Below are 14092 nucleotides of genomic sequence, written 5' to 3'. Positions count from 1 at the left end.
GGCTATTTAAGAGCTAGCCAACAAGAACAATGATAGATAATATCTTATTGAGTAACTCTAAGACTTTGCCCTGTCTTTGAATTTCTTATATTTCTCTATTCTGAGCAATGTTGTGTTAAATTCTATGAGTTCATATTTGAAATATAATTTTTTCTTTACAGCTGCTCCGCCATCACCACCACAGCCAGGTGAATCTATGTAAGTTTCCTTGTCTTAAGTATTTGTAATAACCCATATTATTTTAAAGGCACTGGACACTATTGGTTATTACTCAAAATAATTGTTAGCATAAAAACTTACTTGGTAACGAGCAATGGAGAGATGTTGATAGTATACAAATATTGACTGCTTCGAGTGCTATGGTTAAAACTATGACTCCCGAGATGATCCCCGGAGCGTTCTATTTTCCCGAGGCGAAGCCGAGGGAAAATAGAACGCTCCAGGATCACCTCGGGAGTCATAGTTTTTAACCATTGCACGAGTAAAAGCAGTCAATATTTGTTTTATAACACCCCAAACATTTCTAAATACGGTACTATTATTATTAAGTTACAGACCTGAATGCTACAATCCACGGACGACGCGAATATAGATTGCAAACACTTTTACTGTGCTGCATGTAGTGTCGTGCAATCCGAAATGGTTACAGACTATTAATTTGTCATCCTCGTACATGCAACGGACGTCTGGGTACTGCACGCGGTGTGCTAGTCTTCGGACTAGCGCATGGCAAACCGACGCACTATCACACGGCCGTCGTCTAGCAAAACTAAGACATGTCATGTGACGCGCTCTAAACCAATGAGCAGGCAGAATACTTACAAGGGGTGTTATAATATGAAACATTGTGAGAAACGGCACCCTCTGAAATAACAGAGTTTTTGAGAAAGAAGTAATTTTCCACTTAAATATTTTAATTTGGTTTTGAGACCTCAGAAATTAGATTTTGAGGTCCCGAATTCAAGCATCTAAACGCTCACAACTTTGTGTGACAAGGATGTTTTTTCTTCTCAACTTTTTTCGCAACCTCGACTTTCGCAACCTCGACGACCAATTGAGTTCAAATTTTCACAGAATTTTTATTTTGTGCATAATGTTGAGATACACCAAGTGAGAAGACTGGTCTTTGACATTTACAAAAGGTGTCCAGTGTCTTTAAATAAACAAGCTTTTATAAAGTTGGCTTGCTTATAAATTTTTTAATGAGATGAACACAAATTGCTTTGGCGACTACACTTTATAGTGTTGGTACTGCAACCCGCTAATTTACAAATTATTATTAATCCTTTTCTTTTTTTAAAACGTCTTTCTATATACATTGTCGAGTGACATTTGGAAAAATTAAACTATATCTGTATACTTTGTTGTTAAATTCAGTATCTTTGTAAATCATTGCAGGCCAACAAAAGGATACTGTCAGCCATACCGGGGCATGACCTGCGCTAATTTCATCGGTAACAACAGCATCTATGTAACAGACTACCAGGCACAGGGAGAGGTTGAAGAGAAACTCACTAGTGCCTTCCTGGTCATCATGCACGACCTGAGTGACCAGTGCCAGGAGTTTGCCATCCCGTCCCTCTGCTATTTTGCGTTTCCGTTCTGCGACTCGGACGCAGCTGACCCGCTTGGGCGTGAGCTCTGCCGGGACGAGTGCGAGATACTGGAGTTGGATATGTGCCAGCAGGAGTACGCCATAGCCAAAGAGTATCCGGGGGTGACGCTGCCTGATTGCCAGAGACTGCCGCAGATTGGGACCAAGGAAAGCGAGAACTGTATTCGGATCGGTATTCCATCAGTTAAGGCTGTTACAGGTAAAACACAAAATGTATTTGGTTAACTCTTTGGTCAGTCTCCTGACAGCGACCAGAGCAAGCTAATAATAGTTAAGACTTGTAATGCGCACATATCCACCCTGCTGGGTGTTCAAGGCGAAGTAAAACCCAAAACAAAACAAAGAAAAACAGACGCAACAAAATTAGTCCTTGAAAACCTGTGACATAAGATAAGTTTTGAAAAGAGATTTGAATTTTGTGGTACTAAGACAAGATCGAAGATTAAATGGTAGAGATTTTTCATCGAAACATTGAGACCAACTTAGAACTCACTCCGTTGCAGTGAAGTTTTCATTTCATTTCATTCAAGACATTGATTTCCATTCCAACAGAGAATCGAAGTATGAAATTAAAAAAAAGTTTATGCACTTAAAAAAAAGGAAAAAGAAAAAAAGAATCAAAATAACATTTACAATTAACAGTAAAAGGAGAATTCGAAAATGGGGGCACAACCAGAAAAGCCAAAGCTTGTAGGTATGCCCAGACAAACAAAAACACAAATGGACAAACATAAACAAGTATAGTAAGTTAATAAAAGAAGTCCTCTCGATCCACTAAGTGAAAGTAGTAATACCTGCCTATATTATACCTTCCGCCTAGGCAGTTAATATTTTTTTCTTCAGAAGTGAGTTGTCTCCCAACTTCTGAAATCTACTCCTCGGCAGTGATATATTTCCAACATTGTTGTTTCAGGGTAAAACCTTTCTTCTTAAAATAGCATCTTTATTACTCATGAGTTAAAACACTGTGTTTGAAAGTGTCAAATTGTCATATTAAGATGCAAGATACACACACAAATTGAATAAGCGCAGAGTTATAAAACTTTTCCACTGGGTATTTTCTCACAAGATGTGACGTTATTACAAAATTGAGATATGCTTTTATTTGGCTGACAAAACGATATATTAACACAACTCTTTTAACGTACTAGATAGTAACTTCCTCTTTGTTTTGTCTTGAATAGATGTGAAATGTTACAATGGAACAGGGATCCACTACAGAGGCAAAGTGAACCACACCAAGTCTGGCTATGAATGTCAACCATGGGATAGTCAACAGGTACGCATTGCTTGTGGTTAATCATAACGTACATGCACAGTGTAGACCTCTAGTAGCGAAGATGCCTCCAGATTAAGGGCATGGGTAATTATAATGGGCCTGTGGAAACCTTAAAGAAAGGTTGTTCTTTTTGTAGCTACTAAAAAAATTCAAGACCAACAAATCTTACTTGGTAAGAAGCACTGCAGCTGCTAAAAATGTGTAACATTTTGAGAAATAATTCCCTTTCAAGGAATTTGGTTATAGAGAATGGTTGACATTCATCCAGAATCGTTTCTCAGATTGTATATTCCAATTACAGATTAGTCTTCCTGCATGGACATTAATCGCTCCAGATTTTCATAGATGTATGTACATGTAGGATTTGACTGCGAATCTCCATTTGAAATGAATGTGAGGTCAAAGATGATTATTGATGGGGATTGACGTGGGCTCAAGGCAGATCTCTGGCGTTGTTCACAAGCTTTGAAGTGTGACGTCAGATGTTCAGACTTACTCTGGTAGGGCACAATGTGAGAGGCTTGCAATGACAGCAACAATGTTCAGTGCAAACAGGCATACATTCTTTAACAATGTGAAGCATACAAACTGACTTAAATCTGTTCGTTCTTTGCAGCCGCACGGACATTACCTCATGCCGGCGACCTACCCAGAGCTTGCTGGGGGCCATAATTACTGCCGTAACCCTGACAACGCCCTGGATAAACCCTGGTGTTTCACAATGAATCCCAATATACGAGCAGAGAAGTGCGACATCAGCAAATGTGGTAAGACCCAACATTCGGGGAATGTTGTGATTCTCATTATAACTGGATGAGAAGACGACTTTTGCTAATCACTGATGCAAAGCCAGATCTATCTGGGCCCAATTTCACGAAGCTGCTTAAGCATAAAAAGTAGCTCAGCACAGCAAAACTATACTTATCAGATATAAGTTACCAGCCAAACAACAACGTCACATGTACAATTTTTGGCTTGTATCCTGCTCATTTCTGCTGTTAAGCAATATATACTGCTTAAGCAGCTTTAAGAGTTTGGGCCCTGCTGTCAGACTTGACTTGTGTTTTGTTTTGGAGCTATCTGACATAGCCCAGTACAAACTGTGGATAATTTTTAAATTTTGTTGGGGAAGAATCTGTTTTGTAGTAGGGGTCGTTAAATTGCCTCAAAATGTCAAGACCAGAAGGTTTAAATCCTAACCTTTAGATGATTTGGTCTCTGATTAGATTGGTGTGCGTGACCTAGTGGATTTTATAGATTAATTTTAGTTTCTGTGAATAACGTTTAATCAGAAGTTGTTGTGTCTAATCATCTTTCAGACGACCCATTCGCAGAACCAGCCAATAAGCTAGAGGTCTTGTACATCGTCGTCCCAGCCATCGCAGTGCTGTTGGTCATAGCGGTCATTATGGGCTGCGTCTGCATGTGCTGGCGCCAGCAGAGGGCCCAACGCTTTGAGAGTCACAAAGGCCTGAACAACAGACCGGCAGAAATGGTTGCCCTGCAACAGAAACCTCAGGTAAGGGGGTGATTTTCTTCAAAAATATTTTTTTTTCCAGCACTCTTATTTGCTTGCTATTTTAATGAATTGAAACATTATTTTCTGGAATATTTGGTTCATTTCATTCCACAATTTTTCAAGAATCATGTCTTAGACTGACCTGTGAGGGAATGCTATCAAAGTAAATGCTCATTAGCGTGACCTGGCCCCAGGGGTCAATCAGGCGCACTGGACTCAAGCTTTTTTTGACTTTTTCTTTTTCTGGTTTTTCTGACTAGCTGAGTGTGGGTCTGAGTCCCGTTCATGGCACTTGTGTCCTTGAGCAAGACACTTGACCATAATAGTACATATGGCTGTTTGTCCTGTGTGTTGTGTAAGGCACGTAAATTAACCAAGTACACTTATCGTGAAGAGAAGGGGTTTGCCCAGGTGTTTCTGGCATGGTCTGGCACAACCTCACCTTAAATCCCTTTTAATGATTATTAAAAGTATTATTGATTTGTTTGCTAGATGTGTCACAATTTTATGACATACCTGGCACCTGGCACCTGACACTAATATTGTTATCATTATTGAAAACATAAAATATTGGTAACATATTTTGTAAGTGTAACATGCACTGAGAAAATTGTCCTTCCATGTTAAACCCTAGATCTAAACTTGCACAAAATTCATGACAAAAGTAGAGCTGAAAACTTTTCACAATGTTATCAGAATAAAGACATTTCTGTGTATGCCTGGTGAAAAAATAGCTGTTGATTCACTTCTATAGCACTTGGGATATTGTTCGTAGAAGCTCCTTGCTATTTATAACTCCAGGGGTTATCAAAGGTGGAGCGCCATGAATTCAACACACATGTACCTCCAAAATTTCTTATCTTAGTGTCTGAAATGTTTTCAACAATAACTCTCACTCCGTAACAAATGTTTGATTGCCCCCCCTGATGAACTCACTATGTTTACGAAATGTTCACATTATCTGTTGGATGACGTGTTTATTTAAAAATGAGAGAATTGTTAAGTTATTGCAAGTAAATCCCTTTCATTTACGCTGTAGTTATACAAGTCTGATAGCTTTGAGGGCCACGCTACTTAAGGCAACCAGTTCCAGACAGTCTCTCAAAAAATTAAGAATCCATATATTAAAGCCATTGGACACTTTCTGAACGGAACAAAAAATACAAGTTCACAGATTTACAAGTAACTTACAGGGTTTACACAAGGTAATGGTGAAGGTCTTCCCTTGAAATATTATTCCATGAAATGCTTTACTTTTTGAGAAAACATTAAAACAATTATCAATTTTCGGTATCGAGCATAACAGATTCATTTTAAACACATTTCATGACACGGGGAACATGAGGAAACAAGGGTGGGTTTTCCCGTTATTTTCTCCCGACTCGGATGACCGATTGAGCCTAAATTTTCACAGGTTGGTCATTTTATATATAAGTTGTGATACACGAAGTGTGGGCCTTCGAACAATACTGTTTACCGATGTTGTGCGATTGCTCTAATGCTCACATAATTTTCTGTGGATGGTAGAACACTTTAAGAAAAAATGTCCCTTGGCCTTTTGCTTCTGGAGTGTTCCTTTGCATGCAGTTGGTTACCTCATAATTGCATTTCAAAATTGTCTCATGTCACAAGGTCTTAAACATACATGTACATTTTTTTTTACAATGATTCCATCATCACATAAAATGCCTGGTTTGCCTTTATTCTTTTCTTTCTGTGCATTTTTCCGCATGCTTTGTTGACATGATCTTTAGTGATTTCAAGTGAAGGCAGTGTAGCCTTGATAGGTTTCATCCGTCTGTCCATCGTTTATTTTCCAAGTTTTGTTTTTGTCAAACATTCCATGAGGATTTGATTTCAAATGAAAATTACAAAGTTACTTTTGTATTACTATTAACTGAAAAATTGTTTAGTTTCATTTTAAATTTGTTTAAAATCATTTGAAGACAAAGAAGTGTAACTTTGTTCTCAATAACAACATAAAGACAAATTTTTGTGGATTAAGACTGGAACTATTGAAAATCAACTATAACGAGATGAGGATATGGCTCAAAAACTCAAAGAATCACAAATAATTTTACTGGATAACAACCCACAAAACGTGAGAAATATTCGTCTTCATTTGTACTTCTGATTACCTTAAAGTCTCAGCATCAAACCTTCATGTTTCTTACTCTAAATCTAAAAGTTAATATAGTAGGGAGAAACTGTTGGGGAGAAAACACAAAACACCATCACTATACTTGGTCTATCACAATTTTTCTGACCAGAGGCTAAAAAAAATGGTCTCCCAACAACAGCCAATTAGATATGTGAAAAGAAGTAAGATAAGCAATATAAGTTCAAGTAATTATTGCATTGGGATGATGGACATGTGTTTTTATACATCCATGTATATAGGGCAAGCCTAATTAAAGACACTGGACACTATTGGTGTATCTCAACATATGCATAAAATAACAAATCTGTGAAAATTTGAGCTCGATTGGTCGTCAGAGTTGCGAGATAACTATGAAAGAAAAAACACCCTTGTCACACGAACTTGTGTGCTTATAGATGCTTGATTTCGAGACCTCAAATTCTAAACTTGAGGTCTCAAAATCAAATTCGTTGAAAATTACTTCTTTCTCGAAAACTACGTCACTTCAGAGGGAGCCGTTTCTCCCAATGTTTTATACTACCAACCTCTCCCCATTACTCGTCACCAAGTAAGGTTTTATGCTAATAATTATTTTGAGTAATTACCAATAGTGTCCACTGCCTTTAATGTTGTTTCAGTATGAGTTGTTTGAATCACAGACCATTACTTTTCATCTTCACACCCATGCTTTACTACTAACCATCGTTTTGTGTTGCTCTGTTTTCATGGCATGCAGGTTCGAGACTTCCCATTGGCCGCCATCAAGTTCCAAGAAGTCCTTGGGGAGGGTACATTTGGCAAAGTTTACAAGGGGGAGCTCATGGGGTTAGAGCACCAGTACAGCGTCAATCAGGTCACTATCAAAACTCTGAAGGAAAACTCAGCCACCAAGATGGAGCAAGACTTCAATCGGGAGGCTGAAGTGATGGCGTCCCTCCGTCACCCTAATATCATTTCACTGCTTGGTGTGTGCACGAAGGAGCAGCCCATGTGTATGTTGTTTGAGTTCATGCCTCACGGGGACTTGCATGAGTTCCTCGTCAGACACTCCCCAAACTCGGATGTCGGGTTCGGTAGCGGAGACGACGAGACGCAATCCTCTTTAGACCAGTCGGACTTTCTGTCCATAGCCATACAGATTGCATCAGGCATGGAGTACCTATCAAGTCGGCTATTCGTGCATCGTGATCTTGCTGCACGCAATTGCATGGTTGGCGATAACCTCCAGATAAAGATTGCCGACTTTGGTCTCTCAAGGGACATATACTCAGCGGACTATTATCACATGCAAGCACAGGTTTTACTTCCCATTCGCTGGATGGCCCCGGAGGCTGTTATGTTTGGTCGATTTTCAGTAGAGAGTGACATTTGGTCATATGGGGTGGTAGTTTGGGAGATATACTCTTATGGTCTGCAGCCATTTTATGGCTACAACAACCAAGAGGTTATTGATATGATTCGCACCAGGCATATATTACCCTGCCCAAGCGGGTGCCCCCCGCACATGTACGTACTCATGACAGAATGCTGGAATGAAGCCCCAAATCTCAGGCCGCACTTTAAGGCCATCAATGCCCGCTTACGCTCATGGGAAGCATTGCCCGCCACTAACCACCAAAATGGTAACCTGTACACTAATCCTACTGTAAATTTCAGCCCCATGTACGGCCCGACTTCGCCAACACAAACCCACAGCAGTTCCGGTGTCAAAAGCCAGTTGTCTTCACATCACAGTCGCTCCACCCACAGCAACAGCAAGGGTTCCCACGGTGACCGGATCGTGGGCGGTTCATCAGACAAAGCGATGTCGGAGAGCTCAGCGACAACAGGGGGCACACAGTCAACAAAAAGCAAGAAGGATAGAGTTGAACAAACAGCGGTTTGAAAATGTGATCCATGTTGTGTCAGTATCTGAGATTCTGTTCAGGCAAACAGACCTTTTGCATATGGCATCACAAGCTCAGAAAGCATTCTCACCGTGATGAAATGATAACTCATCAGTAGTTGAAAGTTGTGCTTGGGACATAAAGATGCCCATTTTTCCTTTGTGTGGCCTCAGCTATGGTGACATATGCAGTGGGTCTTTGCAGTTTGTTGCATACAATGAATATTAATATGTTAATGCTGTTGGTGAAATATTGTCTTCACACAACACAACTTTAATTGTCTATTACAATGCGCTATGAACATAAGATCACCATTTCCTCTTTTGTAGCGCCGTTTTCCTGGGCCAGCCGTGAAGAAAAAACAAATTCTTTATTTTTTTGCCTCAAACCAAAACACCCTTGGGACTGATCCGCTTGTCTTGAGTTTTGTGGAGTATTTTTAAGCCTTGCATATCTGACACAAGATGTACAGTCTTTACTATTTATTATTTATGTTAAGATGGCAGGTAAATCGCTTTACATGCATGTACAGCTTCGGTAAAAAAATGTTGAAAGTAATATAAATGTTGGCAGATTTGCACATAATTGACATGGTATTATGATGGTCAGGGCAGAATATCCCATTGAAATATTTTTGCTTGAAATGCTTTAGTTTTTGAGAAATTAGTAAAATAATTGCTTTTGATCTCTCGAGTGTAAAACCTGGTGTATGAAAACGTTGAAACATGTAAGTTTTATTTTCACTTTTTTGTGTGACTCCAATGACTGGTTGAGCTTCAACTTTCTCAGGTCTAGTTTTCCATGTTTTTGTTGGGTCACATTTAGTGTAGATACTGGTCTTTGGCAATTGCCAATGTTGTCTGCATGCTTTAAGAAAAGCATTCACACAAAATGCAAGTACTGTTTTCTTACTAAAGGTTAAAGGCACTGGACACTATTGGTAATAACTCAAAATAATTGTGAAAACAAAACCTTACTTAGTAACAAGTAATGGAGAGCTTTTGATAGTGTAAAACATTGTGAGAAACGGCTGCCTTTGAAGTATCGTGGTTTTTGAGAAAGCAGTAATTTCTCACTAAAAAATGTGAATTTGATTTTGAGACCTCAGAATTAGATTTTGAGGTTTTGAAATCAAGCATCTGAAAGCACACAACTTGTGCAACAAGGGCATTTTTCTTCTACTATTCTTAAGTGGGAAGACTTGTCTTTGACAATACCAATAGTGTTCAGTGTCTTTAAGCAGAAAAGGGTGATTTCTAATTTGATTTGTCATACAAAAATAAGCAGGACACCACTATCAAGCAGCATTGTTATACCTCTGTACAAATTGTGAAGTTTGATTGATCGAGAACCAATCACGTGCCGTGCAACAAATACGCATGTTACATGGCTCGACTGGCCGGGTAACATGAAAAGTGATGTACACCGGTGTACATCACCTTGATTGTTCCCAGCGTTGGTCGATTTCCAGCGCTCTGTACGAAACAACCGCGAGTTTGAGGGAATTGTTTCTTGTTCGTCAGCTTATTAAACAATGAATAGTCCGTCGTAATAATGTTTGAAGATGACAACAGAACTTCGAGAAGAGGAATAACAATTAAACAAAGGTATAACAAAACAATTGTTGCACGCTGTGACTGGGGTCCATGGGTTTTGTACACCCTCGAGGGGAAATGGCACCCTCGGCTTCGCCTCGGGTGTACAAAACGCCATGGACCCCGTCACAGCGTGCAACAATTGTATAATGCACATTGCACATGTTGCATGGCATAATGGCGGGTAGCCTATTTCAAGTAAACAATTTCCATCCTCAGCAACATTCTTGATAATAATATCGGCCATTTACTTTTAATTTCTACTTGAAGGTTATTCATTTGAGCAAGATGTGATGAAAAATAGGCTGTGTCCAGGTCAAGGGACTTTGGCTACGGCTATGTAGTACATGCTAAAATAATTTTTGTCTCACTGAGACAACAAATTATTTGTCAAATTGTTTTACTCATTTATCAAAAACTACAGCACCTTCGCAAGTAATATTTTAGGGAAGCTTTCTACCAACATTATTCTTAAACCATGCAAATTTAATTTAAGTATGTGGATTTTTTTTGTTACGTACAAAAAGTACCAAAACCCTTTTAAGCAACATTTTGTTCTTAAATTCGTCCCAACCAACGGTCTGCCCCGCCCAGTTATTAAAGCTGCCCCGCCCAGTTATAAAAGACCACATTGATTCACAAAACAACTACTTACTTGTATATAGTTTTTTTTTAAATGCTATTTATTGTAAATATCCCAGACAAGATAGACAGCACAACTTCACAAACAAAAGGTATGTAAAATAAACTTCACATACAAAACAATAGCAGGATCTGGAATTGAAAATATGCAATCTAACATGTATGTACTTTTAGCAATTATTTTTTAAGTTGACATATATTTTTAACTGTGTTTTTAAGTCAATTGTACAGGTATTTGATATTTTTGCTATTTAAGTAAAGTTTGTTTGAATTTGTTTTTTTTCCCATGATATGTTTTCAAAAATGAAAACATCGGAAGCCCTAAAATTGTGGTATTGTAGCTTTAGTATTCTTAATAGTAACTTAATACACTTTGTTTTCTTGTCTTCATTGCTTTGGCGCCCTTTCTAAAGGAAATGTTCACCTTTGGTTAAAACAGTCTTCAAAGTTTAATACCAGGTCTTGCATGGTTTATTATTCTCTAATTAGCCCCTGAGCTGTACATTGACAAGCCCACAAGCCTGTGTAATTTTTGTGATGTCGCATCTCAAATTAACATAATAATAGTTTTGAAATCTCGGCTTCGGCTTCAACTCTGGCTTAGGTTCTGTCAGTTATTTTGAAAACTTCGCTTTCTATGCGGTGCTTCAAACAGGGCCCAGTTTCATAGCGCTGCTTAACGGTAAGCAAATTTGCGTGCTTACTGTAGCAGAAAAATTTGCTTAAGCCTTAGCGTATTCCACAGGTTAGCAGAAAAATTGGGCGGCCATAATGCGTGTTTACCGTGGATTTGCATTGTGACGTCATTTATTTTCGTGCGGTAAGCACCGGAAGGTTAGCATGCCTTTTCGTGTGCTTACAGTTAGCAGCTCTGTGAAATAGAAATTGCAAAGTTAGCAGAAAATCGGCCGCTAAACAGCGCTATGAAATTGAGCCCTGTTGGAGGAGCCTAAGCCGGGGGCCCAAGACCAAGCCCTGGTTTCTACAAGGGCCGTAGCTTCACAATGACATTTTGATAATTTTCGACTGGCTTACCATGCTATCTTGCAAGCAAGTTTGCCTGGCCTGCAGCACTCTGGACTTGTGTTTGTGTCCTGAGCAAGTGTCCCAATTACATTTTAGTTTGTGAAAGAGTAAATAGAAATTTATTATAAAGAAATTAGCGGATACATTTCCTAGAATGTTACAGAGGTTCTTTAGATCAAGGGAGACCCATGCCTATTGTACCAGTTGTTCCTAGGGTAATTTTCTTTCTTACTTCAGCCTTAACGCTGTAGATGTTATAAGTTGATCAGTAAGTATTGGGCGTTATCACGTTGTTCGCCATCTTGACCATGTACCCAGTGTGCAATAGCAATCAAGCTGTGTCTCATTGAGCCTAAGCTGGGAGGATTTCACAAAGATAGTCCTAAGTTAGGACTAGTCCTAGGACTATTTAGGAGTTACAAAAAACTTAAGGCTAGTCCTAAGTTAGGACCAGTAACTCGTCTTAACTTGATATAAGACTGGTCTTAACTCTTTGTGAAATCCACCTCTGTTTGTTTTCTGCCATCCACCTCTGTTTGTTTTCTGCCATCCAGTGGCATTTGGTTTTTGATTTGATATGGACAAATAAAATGGTCTTACCAATAGAGGCTGGTCCGATTTGGCGGCTGCGAGTGTTGCTTGGGCATCCGATGTTTTTACTCGATGTTTTTACTCCGATGTTTTTGCTCAAGTTCCCTGCGGTAGCTAATTTGCATAATGATCACATTACTAAAGTTGAACACTTCCTTTTTCCAATGGGAGACTTCGAGTCTTTAGATGGAAGTAGACATCTTGGATAAGTCGGTTACACAATGTAAAGAACTGTTGATTTACCTGCTTTGTCTGCTGCCACCTAGAGTGTCCCTTAAAGTTATGTAATTCGTGTATCTCTGGGGCCTCTTGCTCTTTCGCTCATAGTGCTGCAAAGTTGTGTGCCTTTAATACAATTTCTGCAAGTGCTGTGATTTTTCTTATCTTTTTAATCCTAAAAAGTCCTGAAGTTTTTGTACAGTCGCATTAAAATAATAGTTTGTCAATGTTTTTATACAAATCTTAATGTACTTACGATGTATGTGAAGTTTGCCAAAGATTTCAAAACCAAATCATGTAACTCAATAATTGCTTGAAGAAAAGACACTGTGGTACTTTAAAGATTGTCAGTATTTTAAGCCCCTTTTTGTGGCAAACTACAAACAAAAGAACAAAAAAAGTACAATGTGCATATGAAAAATTAATAGTAGTCAATGAAGTTAAGTATTGTACAAATTTGAGAGTATCTTTAGAGAATTTAGATTTAATGAATTTGGAAGAAGCAGGATTAATTCAGAAACTGGTAACTCAAAACTTTGTAAGAACTATTATTGGACAATACCTATGTGCCAAATGATAGGTTTCCCTATACAGTAAATAAATAATGAAGGTTGTTATAATTTGTTATTATTAACAAATTAAAACTTGTGCATATTGTAATCAAATGACATTTCTTGTTCAGTGATAAACTATGTTAGGCCAAGGAAAATACAAGTGAACCAACAATTATGTAATATGTTTATATTATTTATTTGTTTCCAGGGAAAATGTATTGAGCTATCTTTCACCCTTAAGTCAAGCCATTTTTAGGTATGGTGGACACATCACTGCTACACCAGTTTTTTTTTGTAAAATTTTCTGAACTCTTTAAGTGTCCACCATACCTCGAAAAGGCTAATGAAGATACAATAAGCAATACAACTAAGTACAGGTGACAAAAAACACTAATGGGGACCTAATCTTTTCTCCTTTTTTTTTTAGAGGGGGGGGGGGTCTTAGGGAGGGGGGGTTGCTGAGTCTGAGAAGAACCTGAATCGAAGTAGGTTCTTCATCATGTCCTTCGTCATTCTCTTAAACTGTTGGATAAACCCTTAAATGCTGTATATTTAATGGATACCCAACCTTGGTAATATGCCTTAAACCCGGTTCATACTTCCTGCGAATGTGAATGCGAAGAGCTATTTCAGCAGCGAATGTTTCACATGAGTTGAGCACAAGTTGCGAATTTGTGATGTCAAAATTTGTATTGCATTCGCATTTGCAGGAAGTATGAACCGGACGTAATCTAAATAACCATGGATATCTGAATTCCATGAGGGATAAACTTCCATGTGTAGCAATCTCACTTGGAAACTCAACTTCCATACAAAATAGACTTCCATGGAAACCCAACTTCCATAAAATATTTTTCGTAAACATACAGATATCATTTAAAACATAGTCCGTGTGAAAGTGGGGAAAACAGCTTGATTGTACCAATTTCTGCGACCAGTTCATTTTGTATTGTACCTCACCTCTTTCAACACAATTCACCCCTTTGTAGCAAATGTAAATTACTTATATATGAAGCTGTACATTTT

General features: G+C 38.5%; 1 protein-coding gene across 2 annotated transcripts in view; it reads left to right on the top strand.

Annotated features, from left to right (window-relative positions):
- The window catches only part of LOC139946036 (inactive tyrosine-protein kinase transmembrane receptor ROR1-like), a 114466-nt gene extending 100994 nt beyond the window's left edge, over positions 1 to 13472 (top strand). The window contains exons 9-14 of one of the 2 annotated variants that reach the window (XM_071943619.1): positions 162 to 198; positions 1399 to 1814; positions 2800 to 2894; positions 3511 to 3661; positions 4214 to 4413; positions 8210 to 13472. In XM_071943619.1, the coding sequence (XP_071799720.1) occupies positions 162 to 198; positions 1399 to 1814; positions 2800 to 2894; positions 3511 to 3661; positions 4214 to 4413; positions 8210 to 8326 (1016 nt within the window). In that variant the 3' untranslated portion in view covers positions 8327 to 13472. Of the gene's footprint in view, positions 1 to 161; positions 199 to 1398; positions 1815 to 2799; positions 2895 to 3510; positions 3662 to 4213; positions 4414 to 7289 lie in introns of both variants that reach the window. The other variant, XM_071943618.1, reaches the window with a different exon arrangement.
- The last annotated feature ends 620 nt before the right edge of the window (positions 13473 to 14092 follow it).

Source organism: Asterias amurensis, chromosome 13, assembly GCF_032118995.1.
Source record: "Asterias amurensis chromosome 13, ASM3211899v1".
Taxonomy (NCBI): domain Eukaryota; kingdom Metazoa; phylum Echinodermata; class Asteroidea; order Forcipulatida; family Asteriidae; genus Asterias; species Asterias amurensis.
This window is presented reverse-complemented; position numbering and strand designations above follow the sequence as displayed.